General features: G+C 38.8%; 1 protein-coding gene across 10 annotated transcripts in view; it reads left to right on the top strand.

Moving 5' to 3' along the window:
* Positions 1–21222, top strand: part of GCNT1 (glucosaminyl (N-acetyl) transferase 1) — a 198186-nt gene that overhangs the window by 34647 nt on the left and 142317 nt on the right. For 4 of the 10 annotated variants that reach the window (XM_021667119.2, XM_012474554.3, XM_064361639.1 and 1 more), the window contains one exon: positions 7387–18151. The exons of the other annotated variants lie outside the window; for them this stretch is intronic. In XM_021667119.2, the coding sequence (XP_021522794.1) occupies positions 7530–8816 (1287 nt within the window). In that variant the 5' untranslated portion in view covers positions 7387–7529 and the 3' untranslated portion in view covers positions 8817–18151. Of the gene's footprint in view, positions 1–7386; positions 18152–21222 lie in introns of those variants that run through there. 10 annotated transcript variants of the gene reach the window in all.

Here is a 21222-nt window from a genome sequence, read left to right as displayed (position 1 = left end):
TTGACGACTTCCTTCCTTTTTTTTTTTTCTTTCTTCTGTTTTCTTTTTCTGGAGCTCCTGTTATTCATATGGTAGGTCTCCTGATCTGGTTCTCTAAATTATTGTATGTTTTCTCTTATTTTCTCATTTCTGAGTTTGATTATTTGCTTAACTCTCTGAAAGTTTTTCTCAGCTTTATCTTCCAACCCTTCTGTTGAGGTGTGTGTTTGTTTGTTTGAGACAAGAGTCTGGTTCTGTCGCCCAGGCTGGAGGGTAGTGGTGCAAACTCAGCTCACTGCAAACTCCACCTCCTGGATTCAAGCAATTCTACTGTCTCAGCCTCCTGAGTAGCTGGGATTATAGGCATGCACCACCACACCTGGCTAATTTTTGTATTTTTGATAGAGACAGGGATTCACCATGTTGGCCAGGCTGGTCTTGAACTCCTGACCTCAGATGATCTGTTCACCTCATCCTCCCAAAGTGCTGGAATTACAGGCATGAGCCACTGTGCCCAACCCAATTTTTCATTTTTGCTATCATGTCATTAATTTTCAAGGGCTCTTTTTATTTGCTAGTTGTTCATTTATGTGGTTTTCTGTTTGTTCTAGTCATCTATTGCTGTGAGGCAAACCACTTCAAATGTAGTAAGATACAACACTGTCATTTTATTTTTTTGCTCACACATTCTGTTGGTCAAGAATTTAGTAACGACTGGAGTGACTAGGGGCTGTAGTCATCTGATGGCCTCTTCACTCACATGTGTGACACCTGGGCTGGGGTGACTTGAAGACAGGGATCAGCCAGAGCAGTTGACTGGGGTACCTATGTCTGGTCTCTCCGTGTGGCTTCTTAGCCTGGAAGCTGGTTCTGAAAGGGAGCTTCTATGTAGAAAGCACATTTTTGAAGACAAGCAGGTGGAAGCTGCATGACCTTGCCTTGATGGTCACATAGTATTTCTTCTGCCAAACTCTATTGGTTGAACCGTAATCATAAGGCCGCTCAAATTCAAGAGGGAGGGAATTTGACTACTTCTTGGCTGGGGTGTGGCAAGGTCACATAGCAGAAGAGTATGCTGGGTGAAAATATTGACCTGGCTGTCTTCAGAAAATATATTGTGCCTTGTTAATATATATCTGTTTTTAACACATTTTTAACCTTTATTTGTTGATCTTTTCTATATCCTGAGGATGTTAGTGGTAGTTTTCTTCTCCCTGCACAGTCTGTTTCCTTTGACCATTTGGGGAACTCCCAAGGTAGGCAAGATACATAAGCCTTCTTTCTCTTGGCATGGTTGGATTCCCCAGTAAATAAACTCCTGCCCTGGCTTGACAATGGAAGTTCTGGGAGCTAATAGGGATAAGCAAGCTGGAATGGAGAAGGAAATCCCAGTATTCACCGTGCCTGAGTCCCACTGTTTTCTGGATGGAAACTGCCTTCTATGAGGCCTGGTGTGCCTGGGATGGGAGAGCCTCTGCAGAGACTAAATCTTGGGTCTTTGCCAAGTTTGAGGTAGAAACCCAGCTGCTTTGTAAACAGCTACTAGTGGATACTTGAAAAAAAAAAAAAAGCTAAACCACTCCTCCATCATCCTCCACAGTCCCCCTTCAGAGGGATCTGTGCAACCAGCACCGGTTCCTGAACCCTTTGAAGATCCTGTAGTGTAAATAGAGCTGGTTCGTTCTGCCCCTCCTGTCAGCCTGGGATTTGTATGTCTGCTCTGTCAGTTTCCTCTCATCCATCTGCTTTTCCGGTTTGATTGCTGCCTCCTGTCTCCCTCTCCCAGAGGTCATTTTGTCCGTCTTCCCACTCCATTATGTACTGAGCGGCACCCTCTCTGACAGTGCTTTCTCTCTTTATGTTGGAACACCTCTAGTGACCGTATCGTCACCTTAGGGGCACCTGATGCTTTTCCTGTTGTTCCCTTCCTTGACTAGCTTTCCTTCTTATTGACTGTATGAAAGATCCACGTTTATTTTCAGTATCCTCAGAATTAAGTATTCTTGCACTTCTTGGTCTTAAAAGTCACATGCTAAGAACCATTGCTCTCAGATATTGGCTTTCCTCTGTTCTACTCACAGTGGAATGATTTCATTTCGCATTTCTTAGGTTACGTTTTCTACTTAAATTATATAGGGTGGTGTCCACAAGGAAGTGTCTTCTTCCAGGAACGGACCAGTGTCCACTGAGGGACCTTCTTCAGGACAAACCCCAGGACAGTTGTTGGGTTGTGTAGGCCTTGGGCGAGTGAGGCTTAGTGTGGTTTGGGACTTGCGTTTTTCTTGCTTTCTCAGAATTCATGAGCTTTTGTCATTTAGAATGTTTCTTACTCTCTGTAGTTGTCCTCACTGGCAAGTTCCACCCCATATTCTTCCGTGAGTATACTTCCTGTGTGAAATAGAAAAGTGAAGGCACATTGGGCTGAGCAGTATTAACTACCCACAGACACATCTTTGTTATTTAATTATTTTGTTATTTATTCCTTGTGTGAGTGTGCTTGAACTAAGTAATTTTTGGTAATTAAAGTTGCATTAAAAAAGTATAGCATGTGCACATTTTCACTTCTCTTTAAACTTCTTTTTCTTCATGGAAATCTCTTTGGCTATGAAATCTCATTTTCTTTTCAGCCTTCTCCTGATTCTTAGCTGAGTTTTGCTTAAGAAAATGTTCTATGTCTTGAAATTAGGTTCGTTAATTGCAATTCCTTTTAATCATTTGGCGTCTCTGTTTACTCTGATGATAAATAGACAAAATCAAAAGCATTATTAATAAAATAGAGTTGTTTCCTTGTATATTTACCTCTTTTATTGACACTTACCCATCTTGTTAAAACTCAAAGCTAGTGATTTTGCATTGTAAAGAGCATTTTTCAAAGCATGTTGGTTGTTTAGGGTATAGATGACAGTGGTAAAGATCTATGCCTCTTTTGAGGTGAGTTCCAAGTGTTTGGTTTTGAACTTTGTATTTTCTGTATGGATTTTGGGGTGACTCTCATGTACCCATATTCTGTAAAATTCTGTTTACGATAATTCTACTTCTCCTATTAGGAAAAAAAACCCAAAACTCTGTGGTGTCATAATTTATAGCTTACAGTCTGTTTATGTTCACAAAGTTGTACATCAATCTCCACTGTCTACTTAGAGAACGTTCAAAGGAAACCTTTGTAGCTACCAGCAGTCATTCCCATTCCCCCATGTCCCTGGCCCCTGGCAGACACTCATCTGCTTTCTGTCTATATGGATTTGATTTTTTGGATAATTAATATAAATGGAATTACATAGTAAATGACTGTCACTTAAATTAGCATAATGTTTTCTAGGTTCTTCATCTACATTGTATGGAACAAGTGTGAGACCTTCATTTCTTATTATAGCCATATAATATCCCATTTTATGGATAAATCACATTTTGTTTATCTATTCTTCAGTTCATGGTCATCTGGCTTGCTTTCACTTTTTTAGCTATTAATAATGCTATTATGAATATTTGTATACAAGTTTTTGCATGGATATATGTTTTCATTTCTCTTGGGTATATACCTAATAGTGGAACAGCTAGGTCATATGGTAACTCTAGTTTTAACTTTCTGTGGATCTACCAAACATTCTAAAGCAGCTTGACGAAGCATTCACATTTCTACCAGCATGATTCCAATTTAGCCATGCAACAAGATAAAAATACATTAGGGCTGGGCGCAGTGGCTCACATCTATAATCCCAGCACTTTAGGAGACCAAGGCAGGCAGATCACCTAAAGTCAGGGGTTCCAGACCAGCCTGGTCAACATGATGAAACCCCATCTCTACTAAAAATACAAAAATTAGCCAGGCGTGGTGGAGGTTGCCTGTAATTCCAGCTGCTTGGAAGGCTGAGGCAAGAGAATCGCTTGAACCCAGGAGGCAGAGGTTGCAGTGAGCCAAGATCACACCACTGCCCTCCAGTGTGGGCAACAAGAGCAAAACTCTGTCTCAAAAAAAAAAAGAAAGAAAAATACGTTGTAAGCTTGTCAACACAGTTTTAACATCATTAATTTATGTAGCTCTCTTTTAAATCAAATAGGAAGAGAGTTACAAAGAAAATTACATTTATACTATAAATTTGCCTCTATATATGCATATATATGTATGTATGTATATATATACCTTTACTGCTGCTTTCTATTTTTTTATATGGATTTGAGTTGAGGTCTACAATCTTTTCATTTTTGCCTGAAGACCTTCATTTAGTATTTCATGTAGGGTAAGTCTGCTAGTAATACATTTTATTTGTTTTCATTTATCTGGGAGTATCCTAATTTCTCATTGTTTTTGAATGATTTTGCTCATTATAGAATTTTTGATTAACAATCCTTCTTCTTTTTTTTTTTTTTTTTTTTAAAGACGGAGTCTTGCTCTGTTGCCCAGGCTGAAGTGCAGTGGTGTAATCTCAGCTCACTACAACCTCCACTGCCCAGGTTCAAGCGATTTTCCTGCCTCTGCCTCCCAAGTAACTGGGATTACAGGCACGTGCCACCATGCCCAGCTAATTTCTATATTTTTAGTAGAGACAGTGTTTCACCATGTTGGCCAGGCTGGTCTCAAACTCCTGGCCTCAAGTAATCTGCCCGCCTCGGCCTCCTAGTACTGGAATTACAGGCATGAACCACCGCGCCCAGCCAACAGTCCTTCTTCCTGCACGTTAAATATGTCATTCACTACCTCCTGGTCTCCACTGTTTTTTATTTGAAGTTGTTAATCATTTTCGGGATTTATTGTATGATCACTTTTCTTTACCATTTTCGAAATCCTTTGTCCTTGCCTTTCAGCAGTTTGATTATGAAGTGTTTAAGTGAGGATATCTGAGTTTATCCTCTTTGGAGTTCATTGAACTTCTTGGATGTGCAAATTAATTTTTGTTTCACTATTAATAGACTATTTTTAGAGCAGTTTTATGTTTACAGAAAAATTACACAGGAAGTACAGAGAGTTTCCATTTATGCCCTCAGTGTTTCTGTTGTTAATATCTTGCATTAGTGTGGCACATTTTTTTTACAATTAAACCAATATTTAGACATTATTATTATTCATACTTTTTCTTTCAACTATTTTCTAACTCCCAATACTTGTTATATACATTATTATTATTAAGGTTTCACATTTTTTGTTGTACATTCTATTATTTTATTGAAATTCCCAATTTGGTTGGATACCATTCTCATACTTTCTTTTAGTTATTTAGTTCTTTGAACATATTTGTAAGAGCTGATTTCAAGCATTTGTTAAATCCAATGCCTGGGCTTCCTTGGGGACATTTTTATTGACAACTTTTTTTTGTTCCTGTATGTGGACCAGACTTTTGTGGTCCTGTATGTGGACCAGACTTTTGTGTTTCTTTGCATACCTTGTAATTTTTTTGTTGAAACTGGATAGCTTATAGTGTGTCAACCGTGGAAATCAGACCTCTACCCCTACCCTGACCAGTACTTGTTGTTTTGTTATTTGTTTGTTTAGTGGCTTTCCCGGACCAGTTGTCTAAAGTTTATATTCTTTTTTATGTGAGACCCACTCAAGTTTCTCTCAGTTAGCTTAGTGGTCTGCTAATAATTCCATAGAGATTTCCCTAAATGCCTTGAACCAGTAAGGGGCAGGAATTAGTTACAGTCCTATTTTTTGTAGTGTTTTGATGTTTTAATGGTTGAAATTTTTATGTAATGTTTCAGAATCTCTCCGTGGTTGCTTTCTGATAGAGGTGCGGAGTCGGGTGGTGATCAAGATTGTTAGAAGAAAATGAGATGAGCAACAAATTAAGCTGCAGAATTGTCATCAATTTACCAGTCAGCTTTGGGAATCTTCACAGTGGAGGAAAGGATACATTGGCTTTTTCGATCGTACTGGACCGTTAAACTGTTCCTTGGTATACATTAAGGGAAATGCTGCTAGAGTTTTCTTTCAAAGAGCTTAACCTAAATTTCAAGATGTTTTCAAATATTTAGCAATCCACAAACATAGAATTAGAAAAATAAATAAGACTAGAGAGAAGGAAATTTTAAAAGAGAAAAGTTAACCAGCCATAATTTTGAGAAAAGAGGTAAATACTTAGGATTAGTTCAACAGCATATTTTCTGAGTGTGTGAATACTATATTGGTAAAAAGACTAAATACTTTTCTTAACATTAGTTTATTTTAATGACGGTCAGTTACTTGTTTTTATTTGTGTTATTACTATTCACAACTCATTTCCTAATGAAATAGTTAAGTTTCTGGTGTTAAAAACTAGTGTCAAATCTCTAGAAACCTTGTTATGAACAGATTTGTAACAGTCCAATTGATAGTATTTGACTTTTTTTAGAACAGCAGTGCTTATCAGCTATAGAACCAATTGCCAAGTTATCAAATTGATTTTTGAAAACAAAACTATTTACATGTTTGTAAACATTTTATATAGTAAAAGTGTGTTGTAGTCCTGGAATTTGAATATAGACAAAAGATCTGCCATAAATTACAATTTGTATACACTGTTGTTTTCTGCAAGACTTAGTTATTACAGCCTGTTATAACTAGTGCGGAAAACATAAGCTGTATCTCTCTTTTGGATTATGAATATTTTGGTTTCTTACAGTGTCTGGCATGGAACCTAACTCATTGTGGGGCCAACCCAACACAGTCCCAGACTGGGCCTGGTTTCAGCCGAGCCTTTTTAATCCAGTTTGAAAATTCCATGACTTGCCCTTCCTTCAAAGATTCTTAAAAGTCACAACCATTTCTGAACTTCTCCCTAAGTGTGCCCCAAATTCTAAATCAGCAAAAAGCAGAATGGATCTGATCTCTTCAAATCTTTAGGGCTGCTGACATCAGCTAATGGACATTAAAAGATGTCAGGAGGAACTTAAATTACTAAAGATTTCAAGAAAAGGGGCGCTAATTCTTAGAACTGGCACAGTGTCAGAAACTCACCAGCTATGGACTGTTCAATCATTATTGCCTAGGCCTCCAAATATGGTTTTGCACCTCAGCACACCAGAGAGGTAAAACACTTGTTGTAAGGTATTCTATTGCATCCATGTCCTGGGCTTTGGGGTTTGTTTTTTCTTTTGTTTTCTTTTTCAATCTGTGGCATAAATACTAGAGACTGGGTCTCCCATACTACTACCACTTTTCCTGTGATTAAGTCACTTGTTTTTGTTTTAAACCTAACCCCATAGCAAAGAGGACCGTTTCTGAGCCTGAGAAGATTTACTGTGAAAGACTTTCTCTCTCTCTCTCTGTGTATATATATATATACGTATATATACGTATATATGTACACATATATAAATATGTATATATACGTATATATGTACATATATATACGTATATGTGTATATATATAATTTGTATATAATTGCTCTCTCTACATATATATGTCTATATATATAATTGCTTTTTTTCAGTGATGTTCTTCATTTCAAGATGCCATTGCAGTTCTGATAAATGCAAACTGACAACGTTCAAGGCCACGACGGAGGAAAAATCATTGGTGCTTGGAGCGTAGAAGACTGCCCTTCACAAAGGAAATCCCTGATTATTGTTTGAAATGCTGAGGAAGTTGCTGCGAAGGAGACTTTTTTCTTATCCCACTAAATACTACTTTGTGGTTCTTGTTTTTTCCCTAATCACCTTCTCCGTTTTAAGGATTCATCAGAAGCCCGAATTTGTAAGTGTCAGACACTTGGAGCTTGCTGGGGAGAATCCTAGTAGTGATATTAATTGCACCAAAGTTTTACAGGGTGATGTAAATGAAATCCAAAAGGTAAAGCTTGAGATCCTAACAGTGAAATTTAAAAAGCGCCCTCGGTGGACAGCTGATGACTATATAAACATGACCAGTGACTGTAATTCTTTCATCAAGAGGCGCAAATATATTGTAGAGCCCCTTAGTAAAGAAGAGGCAGAGTTTCCAATAGCATATTCTATAGTGGTTCACCACAAGATCGAAATGCTTGACAGGCTACTGAGGGCCATCTATATGCCTCAGAATTTCTATTGCATTCATGTGGACAAAAAATCCAAGGATTCCTATTTAGCTGCAGTGATGGGCATTGCTTCCTGTTTCAGTAATGTCTTTGTGGCCAGCCGATTGGAGAGTGTGGTTTATGCATCGTGGAGCCGGGTTCAGGCTGACCTCAACTGCATGAAGGACCTCTACGCAATGAAGGCAAACTGGAAGTACTTGATAAATCTTTGTGGTATGGATTTTCCTATTAAAACCAACCTAGAAATTGTCAGGAAGCTCAAGTTGTTGATGGGAGAAAACAACCTGGAAACGGAGAGGATGCCATCCAATAAAGAAGAAAGGTGGAAAAAGCGGTATGAGGTCATTAATGGAAAGTTGACAAACACAGGGACTGTCAAAGTGCTTCCTCCGCTGGAAACACCCCTTTTTTCTGGCAGTGCCTACTTTGTGGTCAGTAGGGAGTATGTGGCGTATGTACTACAGAATGAAAAAATCCAAAAGTTTATGGAGTGGGCACAAGACACATATAGCCCTGATGAGTATCTCTGGGCTACCATCCAGAGGATTCCTGAAGTCCCGGGCTCACTCTCTGCCAGCCATAAGTACGATTTGTCTGACATGCACGCGATTGCCAGGTTTGTCAAGTGGCAGTACTTTGAGGGTGATGTTTCCAAGGGTGCTCCCTACCCACCCTGCGACGGGGTGCACGTGCGCTCGGTGTGCATTTTCGGAGCTGGCGACTTGAACTGGATGCTGCGCAAGCACCACTTGTTTGCCAATAAGTTTGACGTGGATGTTGACCTCTTTGCCATCCAGTGTTTGGATGAGCATCTGAGACGTAAAGCTTTGGAGACATTAAAACACTGACCGTTACAGTCAATTTTATGAATAATACGAAGGATACACAAAACGTACCCTTCTCTGGTTCCCCTTCCCTGTCAGTAATCGTCGGGAAGATAGTACGAGGTCCTTTTTGGGGTGGGGACTCTAGGTCTTCTTGTCAGAGATGCTGCATGGTTTCTGCAGAGCACCATTGGCTAGAAAGGTGATAGCATGAAATGTTCATCTAGAGTTAATGGTGGGAAGAGTAAAAGTAGCCTTGAGGCCAGAGCAGGTAGCAAGGCATCCTGGGGAGAGGACCAGGCTGTCTGGGGAAGCGCCTGATGCATAAGGTCAGCCTGTTCAAAGTGCTCAGGGACTTCGCAAAATGAGAAGATGTGACCTGTGCCAAAACTATTTTGAGAATTTTAAATGTGACAATTTTTCTTGTATAAATAAACGTATAGCAACAGATAATCAAAGATACAATTAATCTGATGATATATTTGTTGAAATAGAAATTTGATTTTACTCTAAATGATTTTTGTAAATTATTTTCTGCTCTAATACTGTACTGTGTAGTGTGTCTCTCTAGGTCATCTCAGGGAGCTTAAAATGGGCTTGATTTAACATTGTTTTATGTTATTTTTGCTTGCAACAATGCACACTTCCAAAAACCAAAAAATAACAATTTCTGGTTTAGTGAATTTCCACAAATCATCTTAGGTTATTAGCAAAGTTAAGCCACCTTTTTTTAAAAATTATCATTATAGCTTCTACAAAGAGAAACACTCAATTTTTCTAGAGATTTGCCTCTACCTTCTTTTCCTTAGTCTCCCAAGACTTTGCTTTCAAGCTGTGTTACTTTCACTGGACCCTAAATTATTGTCTGTGTGATCTGACTGCCAGTAATTAGTGCAGAGAACTAAGAGAGGATGATACAGGTTTGAGGGGCCGGGAAGTGGGAGGGGGAGGAAAAGAGTTTATTTAAACAATTTCTGATGCCCATAATGAGTTTAAAAACCAGCAATTGACACTATTCTCAAAATTAAGGCTGTTGTTCATTAAATTCACTTGTGTCCCACCTCCCAGGATTGTTTCATCCTAATGTCACCTGTGTTTTCATTTAAACGGACCTGGCCCTGTCCTTGGGTCTTCCCGGTATCTGCCCCTGAGTTGTAAGTTTTCTCCTTTCTCAATCTTCCATGAGGAGGAAAGAAGTGTGCAGTCATTCCATGTGACCTGTTGGAAGACCTGGGAAGGGAGCTTTAGGTTTGGGACAGATTTTTGTTGTTGTTGGTATCATTCACAGCATACGATTTTTGCTCTCTCCATTTTCACCATAAGCCAGATAATTTGGGGATGCTGTAGTGCTGTCTCACATCTCAAAAAGTAAATTCAAATCTTAAAAAGAAAGTCTTGTAATTTCGCCGTGTTGATACTGTTCAGCCAACAAGCTACCAGGGAACTGTGAGGCCTTGTCCTTTAGCGTTAGACTTTAAACAAGAATTAAAACCACGTGCTGTATTTTTAAAACATAGCCAAATTAAATGGTACATGAGAAATTCAGAGTATTAGACAGTTTTAAGGCATTCAACTGAGAAAACCTTTTTTATTCCCCAAAGTTAGAAAACATTTTCATTTATTGAGAGATGCGTTTTTAAACTTTATCATTTGTAAACGTGGAAGTTGGTGGATTGCTGTGTTTTTGCACGATTAGCATGGGAGTTTGTGTTGGAGCAGGAGGAACATGTTTGTTTTCAAATTCAAGAGATGATATTGATGAGGGCGGTACATGCAGTGTGTTCTCTCTTTATTGGCTTCTAAACCCGTTTTTTCCTTTAATGCGTGTCAAATATTTCTCCCATGCTTCTTTTAGCAGAAAAGTTTTTTACCTATAAGACAGGGCACTTTTTAACTCTAAAACTAGTGATACTCAGGGACATACACTTTGTCTTATAAACATTTTTTCATTTTTTATTTTGAAAAATTGCTAATCTACATCACAAGTAAAACAGTAGTAGAGCGAACACCATGTAACCCTCACCTGGTGTTAACATTGTGCCCTATTTGCTTTAAGTTGTATGTATTTTTGAATTCAGCAAAATTGGAAATTAAATTTTTAAAAAATTACAAATACACAAAGTTATTTATCTCAGCATATTTATTACAGTGTGACTGCATCTGATTTATATTTAAATTGGCAGGTGTTGAGGGTTTTTTCTTCATCGTAAATGTAAAAATAGGATTTTAGAGTCTATTTCCCCAAGCCTCACATTAAAACTGTAGACCTACTATCCTGTAGCTGTGATATCTCATCTTTCTAGAATGACACTTGTTAAAAAGTGTTCGAACACTATACCTAATGCCCGTGGCAGGGATTATATATGATCCATTCATTGGGGCTCCAAGTATCTCACTTTTAAACTTTTTAGAATAATTTACAGCAAATGAAACTTATGATGCTGTGACAAGAAATTTAAAGAATCAAAACGATGGTTTGAAAAGGAAGCCTGTGATACATGCAGAAGCAGCAAACCCCAAGCGATTTGTGAGAAATATAGGAATTATCTAAATTACTTTATAGTAATTATTCAACACTAATTTATTTGTACTGTCATTGAAGGTGTTTTATAGAGAAATCTGAGAAGTCACATTCACAAATTAGAAGTCAAACAAGGGCGGCATGGTGGCTCATACCTGTAATCTTAGCACTTTGGGAGGCTGAGGTGGGAGATTGCCTGGCTTCAGGATTTCAAGACCAGCCTGGCCAACATGACGAAACCCCATCTCTACTGAAATTACAAAAAAAAAAAAAAAAAAAAAAATTAGCCAGGCATGTGCCTGTAATCCCAGTTACCCAAGAAGCTCAGGCAGGAGAATCGCTTGAACCCAGGAGGTGGAAGTTGCTGTGAGCTGAGATTGTACCACTGCACTCCAGCCTGGGTGACAGTGAAACTCTGTCTCCAAAAAAACATAAAGAAAAAGTCCTTAAACATATGTGAACAAAAATTTTGTGATGGAAGAATTCTAGCTAATGAGTATTGCATCAAGATTTACATATTTCTTACTAAGGACAAGAGTTAATAAAAATTGTTCCTTATTTTACAGGCAGTTACTGAAGCTCTTCCCAGATCTTGGTAAACAGTCGCTCACCCTTGAAAATGTGGAGCATTGTTTCTAAACATATATTTGTGTCATTTATTAAGTACAGTTCACTTAAATATAAGTAGATTTTCTCTTCCAGTGATTTGGGTAGGAAGAGGCCATATTTCAGTTCATTTCCTCTGTAGTGTCGATTGAATTGGACTTTCTCAGTTGTTTAGAAAAATAAAATTTCTCATTATGTTAAATATGGATGCTTCTCAGCTTATGATGTGGCTAAGTCCCGGTAAACCCATTATAATTTGAAAATATCATATTGAAAATGCATTTAATATCTCTAACCTGAAATCATAACTTAGCCTAGCCTGCCTTAAATGTTCTCAAAACATTTAGCCTGCAGTTGGGCAAAACCGTTTAACACGAAGCCTATTTTATACTAAACTGTTGAATAGCTCATGTTATTTATTGAATACTGTTCTGAAAGTGAAAAACAATGGTTGTATGGATACTCGAAAGCATATCACTTGTGCACTGTGGTAAAGCTGAAAAATTGTAAGTCAAACCCTAAGTTGGGGACCATCAGTTTAAAATAAATGCAATACTATTTCATGATTAACATGGTCACCGTAAGTTTTACTCCTTTGAATGTGGGCGAGATAGAATGCAGTTAAAATCAGTCATATCACCATTAAAATCAGCTATTCAGAAACCAACGCCTTGTCTGCACACATTTTTTATTCCTTTTTCTGTTAGCAACCAGCACTCAAATGTTAAATTTGGTAGTTGATGTACTTTGTAACAAATGAGTGTGTGCAAGTAGTGATTTGAAATAAGATTCATTCTCAAGGCACAAATGTCAGAGGGGAAGAGAGGATGTCAAAAACAAACTAACACAGAGCATGCAAAAAGATGATTGGGGGGCTTTAGAAGCATGCAGTTGAATATTGCATTCTAGGACGTTAGACACTTCCGCTATGTCTGCTGAGGAAATAGAACAGTTTTCCAGTCAGTAGCAAAGATTAATAGGAACTGTCACCTGCTGTGGTTGAATGTGATGGGCACAGCTGAGGGAAAAGGGACCCATGACCCCAATAATGAGTACCTGCTCTGAATAATGTCACACCAGATCTATTAAACACTTCGGGGTGCTCTTTAGCCCTAAATTAGGTGAAACAGATTCTAGAAAGTGGCAAAATTGATGAATTTCAGATTTTTCTCTAAAGCTTGAGAGCTATACATATCCTTTACAATTTTGTTTTTAATACATGCTTTAATGTTTTCAGGGCTTGTCATCAGAATATTGATTTAATTTTTTTAGTGCAGTAAGACCCAAACTAGAAATGAATTACAACTATTGGGAAAGAAAAAGCTATTGCTATTATTGCAGATAATTTAATGGTCCAAGTAGAAAGCCCAGGAATCTCGCCTTAAAATTGATATAAAATTAGCAAAAACCTCCAGATATCCAACAGGCTTTGTCAAATTTATAGATACACTGAGTATTTGTGCAAGAATGAAGATAACAGAAGACCTGTATGGTGTTCTGTTATTTACTGCTCCTAGCTGATAAAATGAAATATTTTAAACATTTCTTCTATTTGTGAATTAATTGAATGCAAGTCTAATAATGCTTTCAATGGCTTGATAGTGTTATTCTAAATTTCATCTGGAAGATGTGCAAGAATAGGAATATTTTGAAAGGAAAGTAATGAAATCTTGAAATACTAGATAAAAAGCCATATTTCACCGCTAAAAAATATTGAAAATGTCCTGGTCAAGATGGTGAAACCCCGTCTCTACTAATACAAAAAAAAATTAGCTGGGCACGGTGGCGCGTGCCTGTAATCCCAGCTACTCAGGAGGCTGAGGCAGGAGAATTGCCTGAACCCAGGAGGCGGAGGTTGCGGTGAGCCGAGATCGCGCCATTGCACTCCAACCTGGGTAACAAGAGCGAAACTCCGTCTCAAAAAAAAAAAAAAAAAAAAATTGAAAATGTACTAATGGTTTACATTTGAACTCTCAGACCAATGCAGTAGTAGCCTAGATATATAAATAAAATATCCCCAAAATCCTAGGAACATAAGGAAGGTAAACTTTTGGAGAATACTAGATTATAGCTTTATAATGTACACCAAAATCCAGACAAAAAATGAAAATAAGCTAGAAGACCATATTAGTGATGGGAGGATTCATTAAGGAGCAGATTATAGATGTAACTAAAAATATCTATCTTCTGAATATGAGAAAGTAAATGGCAAATGAGATTAGAAAATTTGCCTGCAGATTCTGGAAGAGGGAGGCTTAATGCCTTAATATAGAAATGACTTATGCTAATATTTAAAAACAGCTTTATTGAGATGATTCATATACCATACAGTTAACCCATTTAAAGTGTATACTTAAGTGGTTTTTTATTATAACCATTATCACAATCCATTTTATTATTATTGATTTATTTTTTTTTAAGATAGAGTTTCACTCTTTTTGCCCAGGCTGGAGTGAAATAGCACGATCTCGGCTCACCACAAACTCTGCCTCCCAGGTTCAAGCAGTTCTCCTGCTTCAGCCTCCCGAGTAGCTGGGATTACAGGCATGCACCACCACGCCTGGCTAATTTTGTATTTTTAGTAGAGACAGGGTTTCTCCATGTTAGTTAGGCTGGTCTTGAACTCATGACCTCAGGTAACCCGCCCGCCTCAGCCTCCCAAAGTGCTGGGATTACAGGCATGAGCCACTGCGCCTGGCCTATTTTTATTTTTATTTTAAATATGGAGACAGATTCTCACTATGTAGCCCAGGTCTCAAACTCCTGAGCTCAAGCAATTCTCCCACCTCAGCCTCCCAAAGTGTTGGGATTACAAGCGTGAGCCGCCACGCCTGGCCCATAATCAATTTTAGAACATCTTCATCACCCCAAAAAGAAACCCTGTACTTTTGATAGTCACTCCCCATAACTCCCTCATACTAATACATATATTTTTAAACATGAAGACTCCAAGAGAAAAATGAACAAAGGATGTAACAACTCATAGAAGCGGAGTAAGAGAAATAGAGATGGCTAATATGAAAAATTATAATTCAGTAAAGATTCAAATTAAAAGAAAATTTTCTATATCGAATTAGCAGTTTTGGTGTTTTCTAAAATATCCTTGATACTTGAGAGACTATACTGGGAAATAAGACTACATATAATGTGATCTCAATTATGAAAAGTATTGAACAGAAAGGAGCATTCAGAATTTCCTGAAGTCACATCCTCATATTTTGAGGATGACTCTTTCCAGCTCCATAAAATTGTTGCCAAATATGTATTTGGAGCTTTTTCCACATATGGTTTGCCTTAGGGAGTCTTATGCTCCCCAGCCCCAGTCTTTATTTGGGGGAGGAAGGAGCCATGCTTTCTCTCCACTCATCCACTGACAGGAGTGTTTTAGATGTAACTGTTAGTGCTTAGCAGTGTCAAGGCCCTGTATTCTGCTTAACCTCATAAGATAGCCCATTGTATACCACGTTGAAGAGAAACTTTTGCAGCAGTAGCCAGAATAACCAATCCTATGGGCCACTGTCACTGTCCATCTGACTTCAGGAGCCCAGGATGCTTAGACTGATGGCAGTTTTGCCTCTCGTGCCTTGGAATGTATCTATGGAATTTCATTTTCTGATACCAGATACATGTTGATTTAATTGCTTGTTAGGTGAGGATGGCCTGGTTCCTTGAGCTGCATGCCAGTGGGAAACATATGTTCCTCTTTAGCAGGAGGACTGGAGAAGATTCATACCCTCCAGCAGCATCCATCCGCACATCTGACTGTGGGAGTAACGTGGATGAGCAGTATTGGTGCCGGAGGAGGATCTTGTTTAACTAGATAATTTTGTGGGTTTCATATGAAGGCTCATTGACCTTTAAGATTAGTTAAGACATAGAAACCGGTGGGTTTTTTTTTTTTTTAATTTCTGCAAAACACAGATACTACTAACACTGACTTAATTTACTTATAATTTACTTTCTTTGCCATTAGACTCAGTAGCAAATGCTTCCTGGCCCAGTTAGAATTCCCTTATTTGACTTGATGCAAGGAGAAGTGTTCTCTCTTCAGGAAAACTTTTCGTGCCCCTCCACTCAAAGAAGACTGCCCCTTTAAATATGTTCCTCAAGGCCCACTGAGCTAATCTGGACAACAGCTGGCATTTGTTGAGCATTTACTTACTGCCTATTCTAAGCACTTTGGATGTATTACTTCCTTTCACTCCATAACAACCTTGGGAGTGGGCACTACTTACAAAAAATTGGCCCAATTTACAAAAGAAGCAAAGAAAGGCATGAATCTATAATAAAAAGGTTGAAAAAAAATGTTTTTCTCTGATTCGTTTATCCCTATTTCACCATTTTAACCACCCATCTTCTTCCCCAGACCCTGGCCTGCTGTGAGTGCAGCACATCTCTTTATTTTTGAGACAGGGTCTCACTGCATCACACAGTCTGGAGTGCAGTGGCACGATCATGGCTCACTGCAGCCTCGACTTTCTGGGCTCCAGTAATCCTCCCACAGCCTCCAGAGTAGCTCAGACAACGGGCATGCGCTACCATGCCTGGCTAATTTTTATATTTTTTATAGAAATGGGGTTTCACCATGCTGCCTAGGCTGGTCTTGAACTCATGAGCTCAAGCAATCCACCCACCTCAGCCTCCCAAAGTGCTGGGATTATAGGCATGACCCACCGCACCCGGCTAGCCCATCTTGTTTTAAATAAGAAATGCATTGAGAAATAAAAGGGACAGAAACAGAATTAATCCATAAGTCTTACTGAAACCACCCCAAAGGGTGTAAGGAGAGAAAAAGGAGAGAAAGTAAGCACCAAGTCGATGAGGGCAGGCGGAAGGCAGCCTCAGAGGAAGGGGAGAAGCAGGAGAGGAGCAGGGCATAGAAACCATCAGAGGAAGTTTCACAAAGCCCTGTCTGCTCGGGTGCAGTGACTCTCACCTGTAATCCCAACACTCTGGAAGGCAGAGGCAGGCAGATCACCTGAGGTCAGGAGTAGGAGACCATCCTGGTCAACATGGTGAAACCACGTCTCTACTAAAAATGCAAAAATTAGCTGTGCGTGGTGGTGCAGGCCTGTAATCCCAGCTACTTGGGAGGCTGAGGTGGTAGGATCGCTGAACCCTTGATGCCGAGGTTGCAGTGAGCCGAGATCGCACCACTGCACTCCAGCCTGGATAACAGAGTGAGATTCTGTCTCAAAAAAAAAAAAAAAAAGAAACTCCTGTCTGTCTTTAACACTGGTTCAAAGCATAGGAGATTTGAGAAGGGAAGCATTTTGACTTAAAGTATATGGCAATGTCAACCCCCAATTTCCAGGGACAGTCTCTGTACTAGTTTGTTCTCACACTGCTAATAAAGACATACTCCAGACTGGGTAATTAAGGAAAGAGGTTTAATGGACTACAGTTCCACATGGCTGGGGAGGCCCGACAACCATGGCGGAAGGCGAATGAGGAACAAAGTCACATCTTACATGGCGGCAGGCAAGAAAGAGTGTGTAGGAGAACTCCCATTTATAAAACCATCAGATCTTGTGAGGCTTATTCACTATCACAAAAACGGTGCTGGAAAGACCCATTCCCATGATTCAATTACCTCTCACTGGGTCCCTCCTACGACACATGGAGATTATGGGAGCTACAATTCAAGATGAGATTTGGGTGGGGACACAGCCAAACCAAATCAGTCTCTGTTTAGGTCTATTTTCCTTAGACTGCTGTTTCTCTAATGCAGTAAATACACATGTGCTAATTGCATGTGTGCATGCACACACACATACAAAGTGAGGGGATTTTGCAAAGGAATCTAAGAGGAGCAGGTGCTACTGGAAAGACAGAAAGGACTCTGTTGAAGGCAGGGAAGTGAGTGGGCCTGCAGCCTATGGAGAGAAACTTGAGGAAAAGGGGAGATTTCCTTCTCAGATTTATTGTGGTATAACTGAAAAATAAAAGTGGTATATATTAAGGTGTACATGATGTTTTGATATACATTGTGATGTGATTATCACAATCAATTAACATCACTGTCTCTTCATATAGGTAACTTTTTTTTGGTGAGAATACTTAAGATCCTTAGCAAATATGAGTATACAATGAAGTATTATTATTACTATTGTTATTGTTGTCACCATGCTGTACATTAAATCCCCAGAACTTATTCCCTTATAACTGAAAGTGTGTACCATTTGACTCAAGTCCCCCCATTTTCCCCACCCCCTAGCCCCTGGCAACCAACTTCCCCCTTTGTTTCTATGAGTTTGACTTCTTTAGATTCCACATGTAACTGGGGTCATGTAATATTTGTCTGTGTCTGGCTTATTTCACTTGACATAAAGTCTTTTAGGTTCATCCGTGTTGTCATAAACAGCAGGATTTTCTTATTTTTCACAGCCAAATAATATTCCATTGTATACATGCGTGTGTTTGTGTGCCGCATTTTCTCTATCCATTTAGCCATCAACACACACTTAGGTTGTTTCCCTATCTTGATTATTGTGAGTAATGCATCAGTGAACATGGGAGTGAAGGGCAGATATCCTTTTGACATACTGATTCATTCTCTTTGGATATATGCCTAGAAGTGGGATTGCCAGATTATATGGTAGTTCTATTTTTAGTTATTTGAGGAAGCTTCATACTGTTTTCCATAATGGCTGTACCAATTTACAATCCCACCAACAGTGTTCCCAGTCTCACCACATTTTTGCCAATGCTTGTTATCATTTGACTAATACTAATACTAGCCATCCTACCAAGTGTGAGGGGATTTCTCATTGTTGTTTTAATTTGCATTTTCTTGATGTTGAGCTTTTTTTTTTTGGTAGAAAATTGTTCTCACTCTGTCACCCAGGCTGGAGTGCAGTGGTGGCATGATCATAGCTCACTGCAGTCTCCAACTCCTAGACTCAAGTGATCCCTCCCTTCCCCCTTGGCCTACCAAAGTCCTGGAATTATAGGCATGAGTCACTGTGCCTGACAAGCAGTTTTTAAATATATATTTTGGCCATTTGTATGTCTTCTTTGAAGAATGTTTATTCAGGTCTTTTGTCTATTTTTAATTGGATTATTTGGGGGTTTCTGCTATTGAGTTGTATGAATTTCTTGTATATTTTGGATATTAGCCCTCTGTTGGATATATGGTTTGCAAGTATTTTTTCCCATTCTTCAGGTTACATGTTACTTTTGTTGACTCCCTCGCCGTATGGAAAGTTTTTAGTTTGACTTAGTCCCATATGTTTATTTTTGCTTTTGTTGCCTGGGCTTTTGGGGTCATAATTATAAAATCTTTGCCAAGACCACTAACAAGAAAATTTTCCCCTATGTTTTCTTCTAGGATTTATTGGGTTTCAGGTTTGATGTTTAAGTCTTTCACCTTTTTTTTTTTTTTTTTTTTTTTTTTTGAGATGAAATCTCACTCTGTTGCCCAGGCTGAGTGCAGTGGCACCCTCTCGGCTCATTGCAACCTCCCACATCCCAGGTTCAAGCAATTCTCCTGCCTCAGCCTCCCAAGTAGCTGCAATTACAGGTGCCTGCCACCATACCTAGCTACTTTTTGTATTTTTAGTAGAGACAAGGTTTCACCATTGTTGGCCAGGCTGGTCTTGAACTCCTGACCTCAAGTGATCTGCCTGCCTTGGTCTCCCAAAGTGCTGGGATTACAGGTGTGAGCCACTGCACCTGGCCCTTTCACCCATTTTGAGTTGACCTTTGTGTATGGTATAAGAAGAGGGTCCAATTTTATCTTCTGCATTTGTATACCCAGTTTTCTCAGTATCACTTATTGAAGATATTGACCTTTCCCCATTGTATGTTCTTCACACCTTGGTTGAAAGTGAGTTGGCCTTAAATGCAGGGATTTGTTTTGGGGTTCTCTACTCTGTTCCATTGGTCTATGTATCTCTTTTTATGCCAGTACTGGGCTGTTTTGATTACTATAGCTTTATAGTAAACCTTGGAATCAGGTAGTGGGATGCCTACAGCTTTGTTTGTCCTGAAGATCGATTTAGATATTCAGGTTTTTTTGTGGTTGCATATGAATTTTAGGATTGCTTTTTCTATTTCTGTGGAAAACGTCATTGGAATTTTGATAGGAATTGCATTGAATATATAAATTGCTTTAGGTAGTATGGACATTTTAATAGTATCCTGCAAATTTACTAAATTTGTTTACTAGTTCTAACAGCTGTTTGGTAGAGTCATTAGGGTTTTCTATATATAGGATCATGTCATCTGCAAACAGAAACAATTTTTCTTCTTTCTTTTTGATTTAGATGCATTTTATTTCTTTTTCTTGCCTAATTTCTCTTGTTGGGACTTCTGGGAGTATGTTGAATAGAAGTGGTGAGAGTGGGAATTCTTGTCTTGTTCCTGATCTTAGAAGGAAAACTTTCAGCTTTGCACCATTGAGCGTGATGTTAGCTGTCATATATGGCCTTTATTATTTTGAGGTACATTCCCTCTATACCTAATTCATTGAGAGTTTTTTTAAAATCACAAAACAATATTTAATTTTTAAAAATATACTTTCATCATCTATTGAGGTTATTTTCATCCTTCGTTCTGTTAATATGGTATATCACATTTATTGATTTGTATACATTGAACCATCCTTACGTCCTTGTGATAAATCCCTGTTGATCATGAGGTATGATCCTTTCAATGTGTTGTTGAATTTGGTTTACTAGTATTTTGTTGAGAATTTTTACATTTATGTTAATCAGCGATGTTGTCCTATATTTTCCTGGTTTGTAGTGTCTTTGTCTGGCTTCTGCTATTCTTATAAAATGAGTTTTAGAAGTGTTGCCTTTTCAATTTTTTTGAAAGTGTTTGAGACAAATTGATATTAATTCTTCTTTAAATATTTGTGAATCTCTCTGGTCCTTGGGTTTTCTTTCTTGGGAGATTTTTGATTACTGATTCAGTCTTCTTTTTTTTTTTTTTTTTTTTTTTTTTTTGAGACGGAGTTTTGCTCTTGATACCCAGGCTGGAGCGCAATGGTGCGATCTCGGCTCACCGCAATCTCCGCCTCCTGGGTTCAGGCAATTCTCCTGCCTCAGCCTCCTGAGTAGCTGGGATTACAGGCACGCGCCACCGTGCCCAGCTAATTTTTTGTATTAGTAGAGACGGGGTTTCACCATGTTGACCAGGATGGTCTCGATCTCTTGACCTCGTGATCCACCTGCCTCGGCCTCCCAAAGTGCTGGGATTACAGGCTTGAGCCACCGCGCCCGGCCTACTGATTCAGTCTTCTTATTCACTATTGGTCTGTTGAGATTTTCTCTTCTTCATAATTTAATCTTGGTAGGT

The sequence above is a fragment of the Aotus nancymaae genome, unplaced genomic scaffold (assembly GCF_030222135.1).
Source record: "Aotus nancymaae isolate 86718 unplaced genomic scaffold, 86718_ANA_hifiasm-v0.15.2.pri h1tg000041l, whole genome shotgun sequence".
Lineage (NCBI taxonomy): Eukaryota > Metazoa > Chordata > Mammalia > Primates > Aotidae > Aotus > Aotus nancymaae.
Note: the sequence above shows the minus strand (reverse complement) of the source record. Positions and strands in the feature narration are given on the sequence as shown.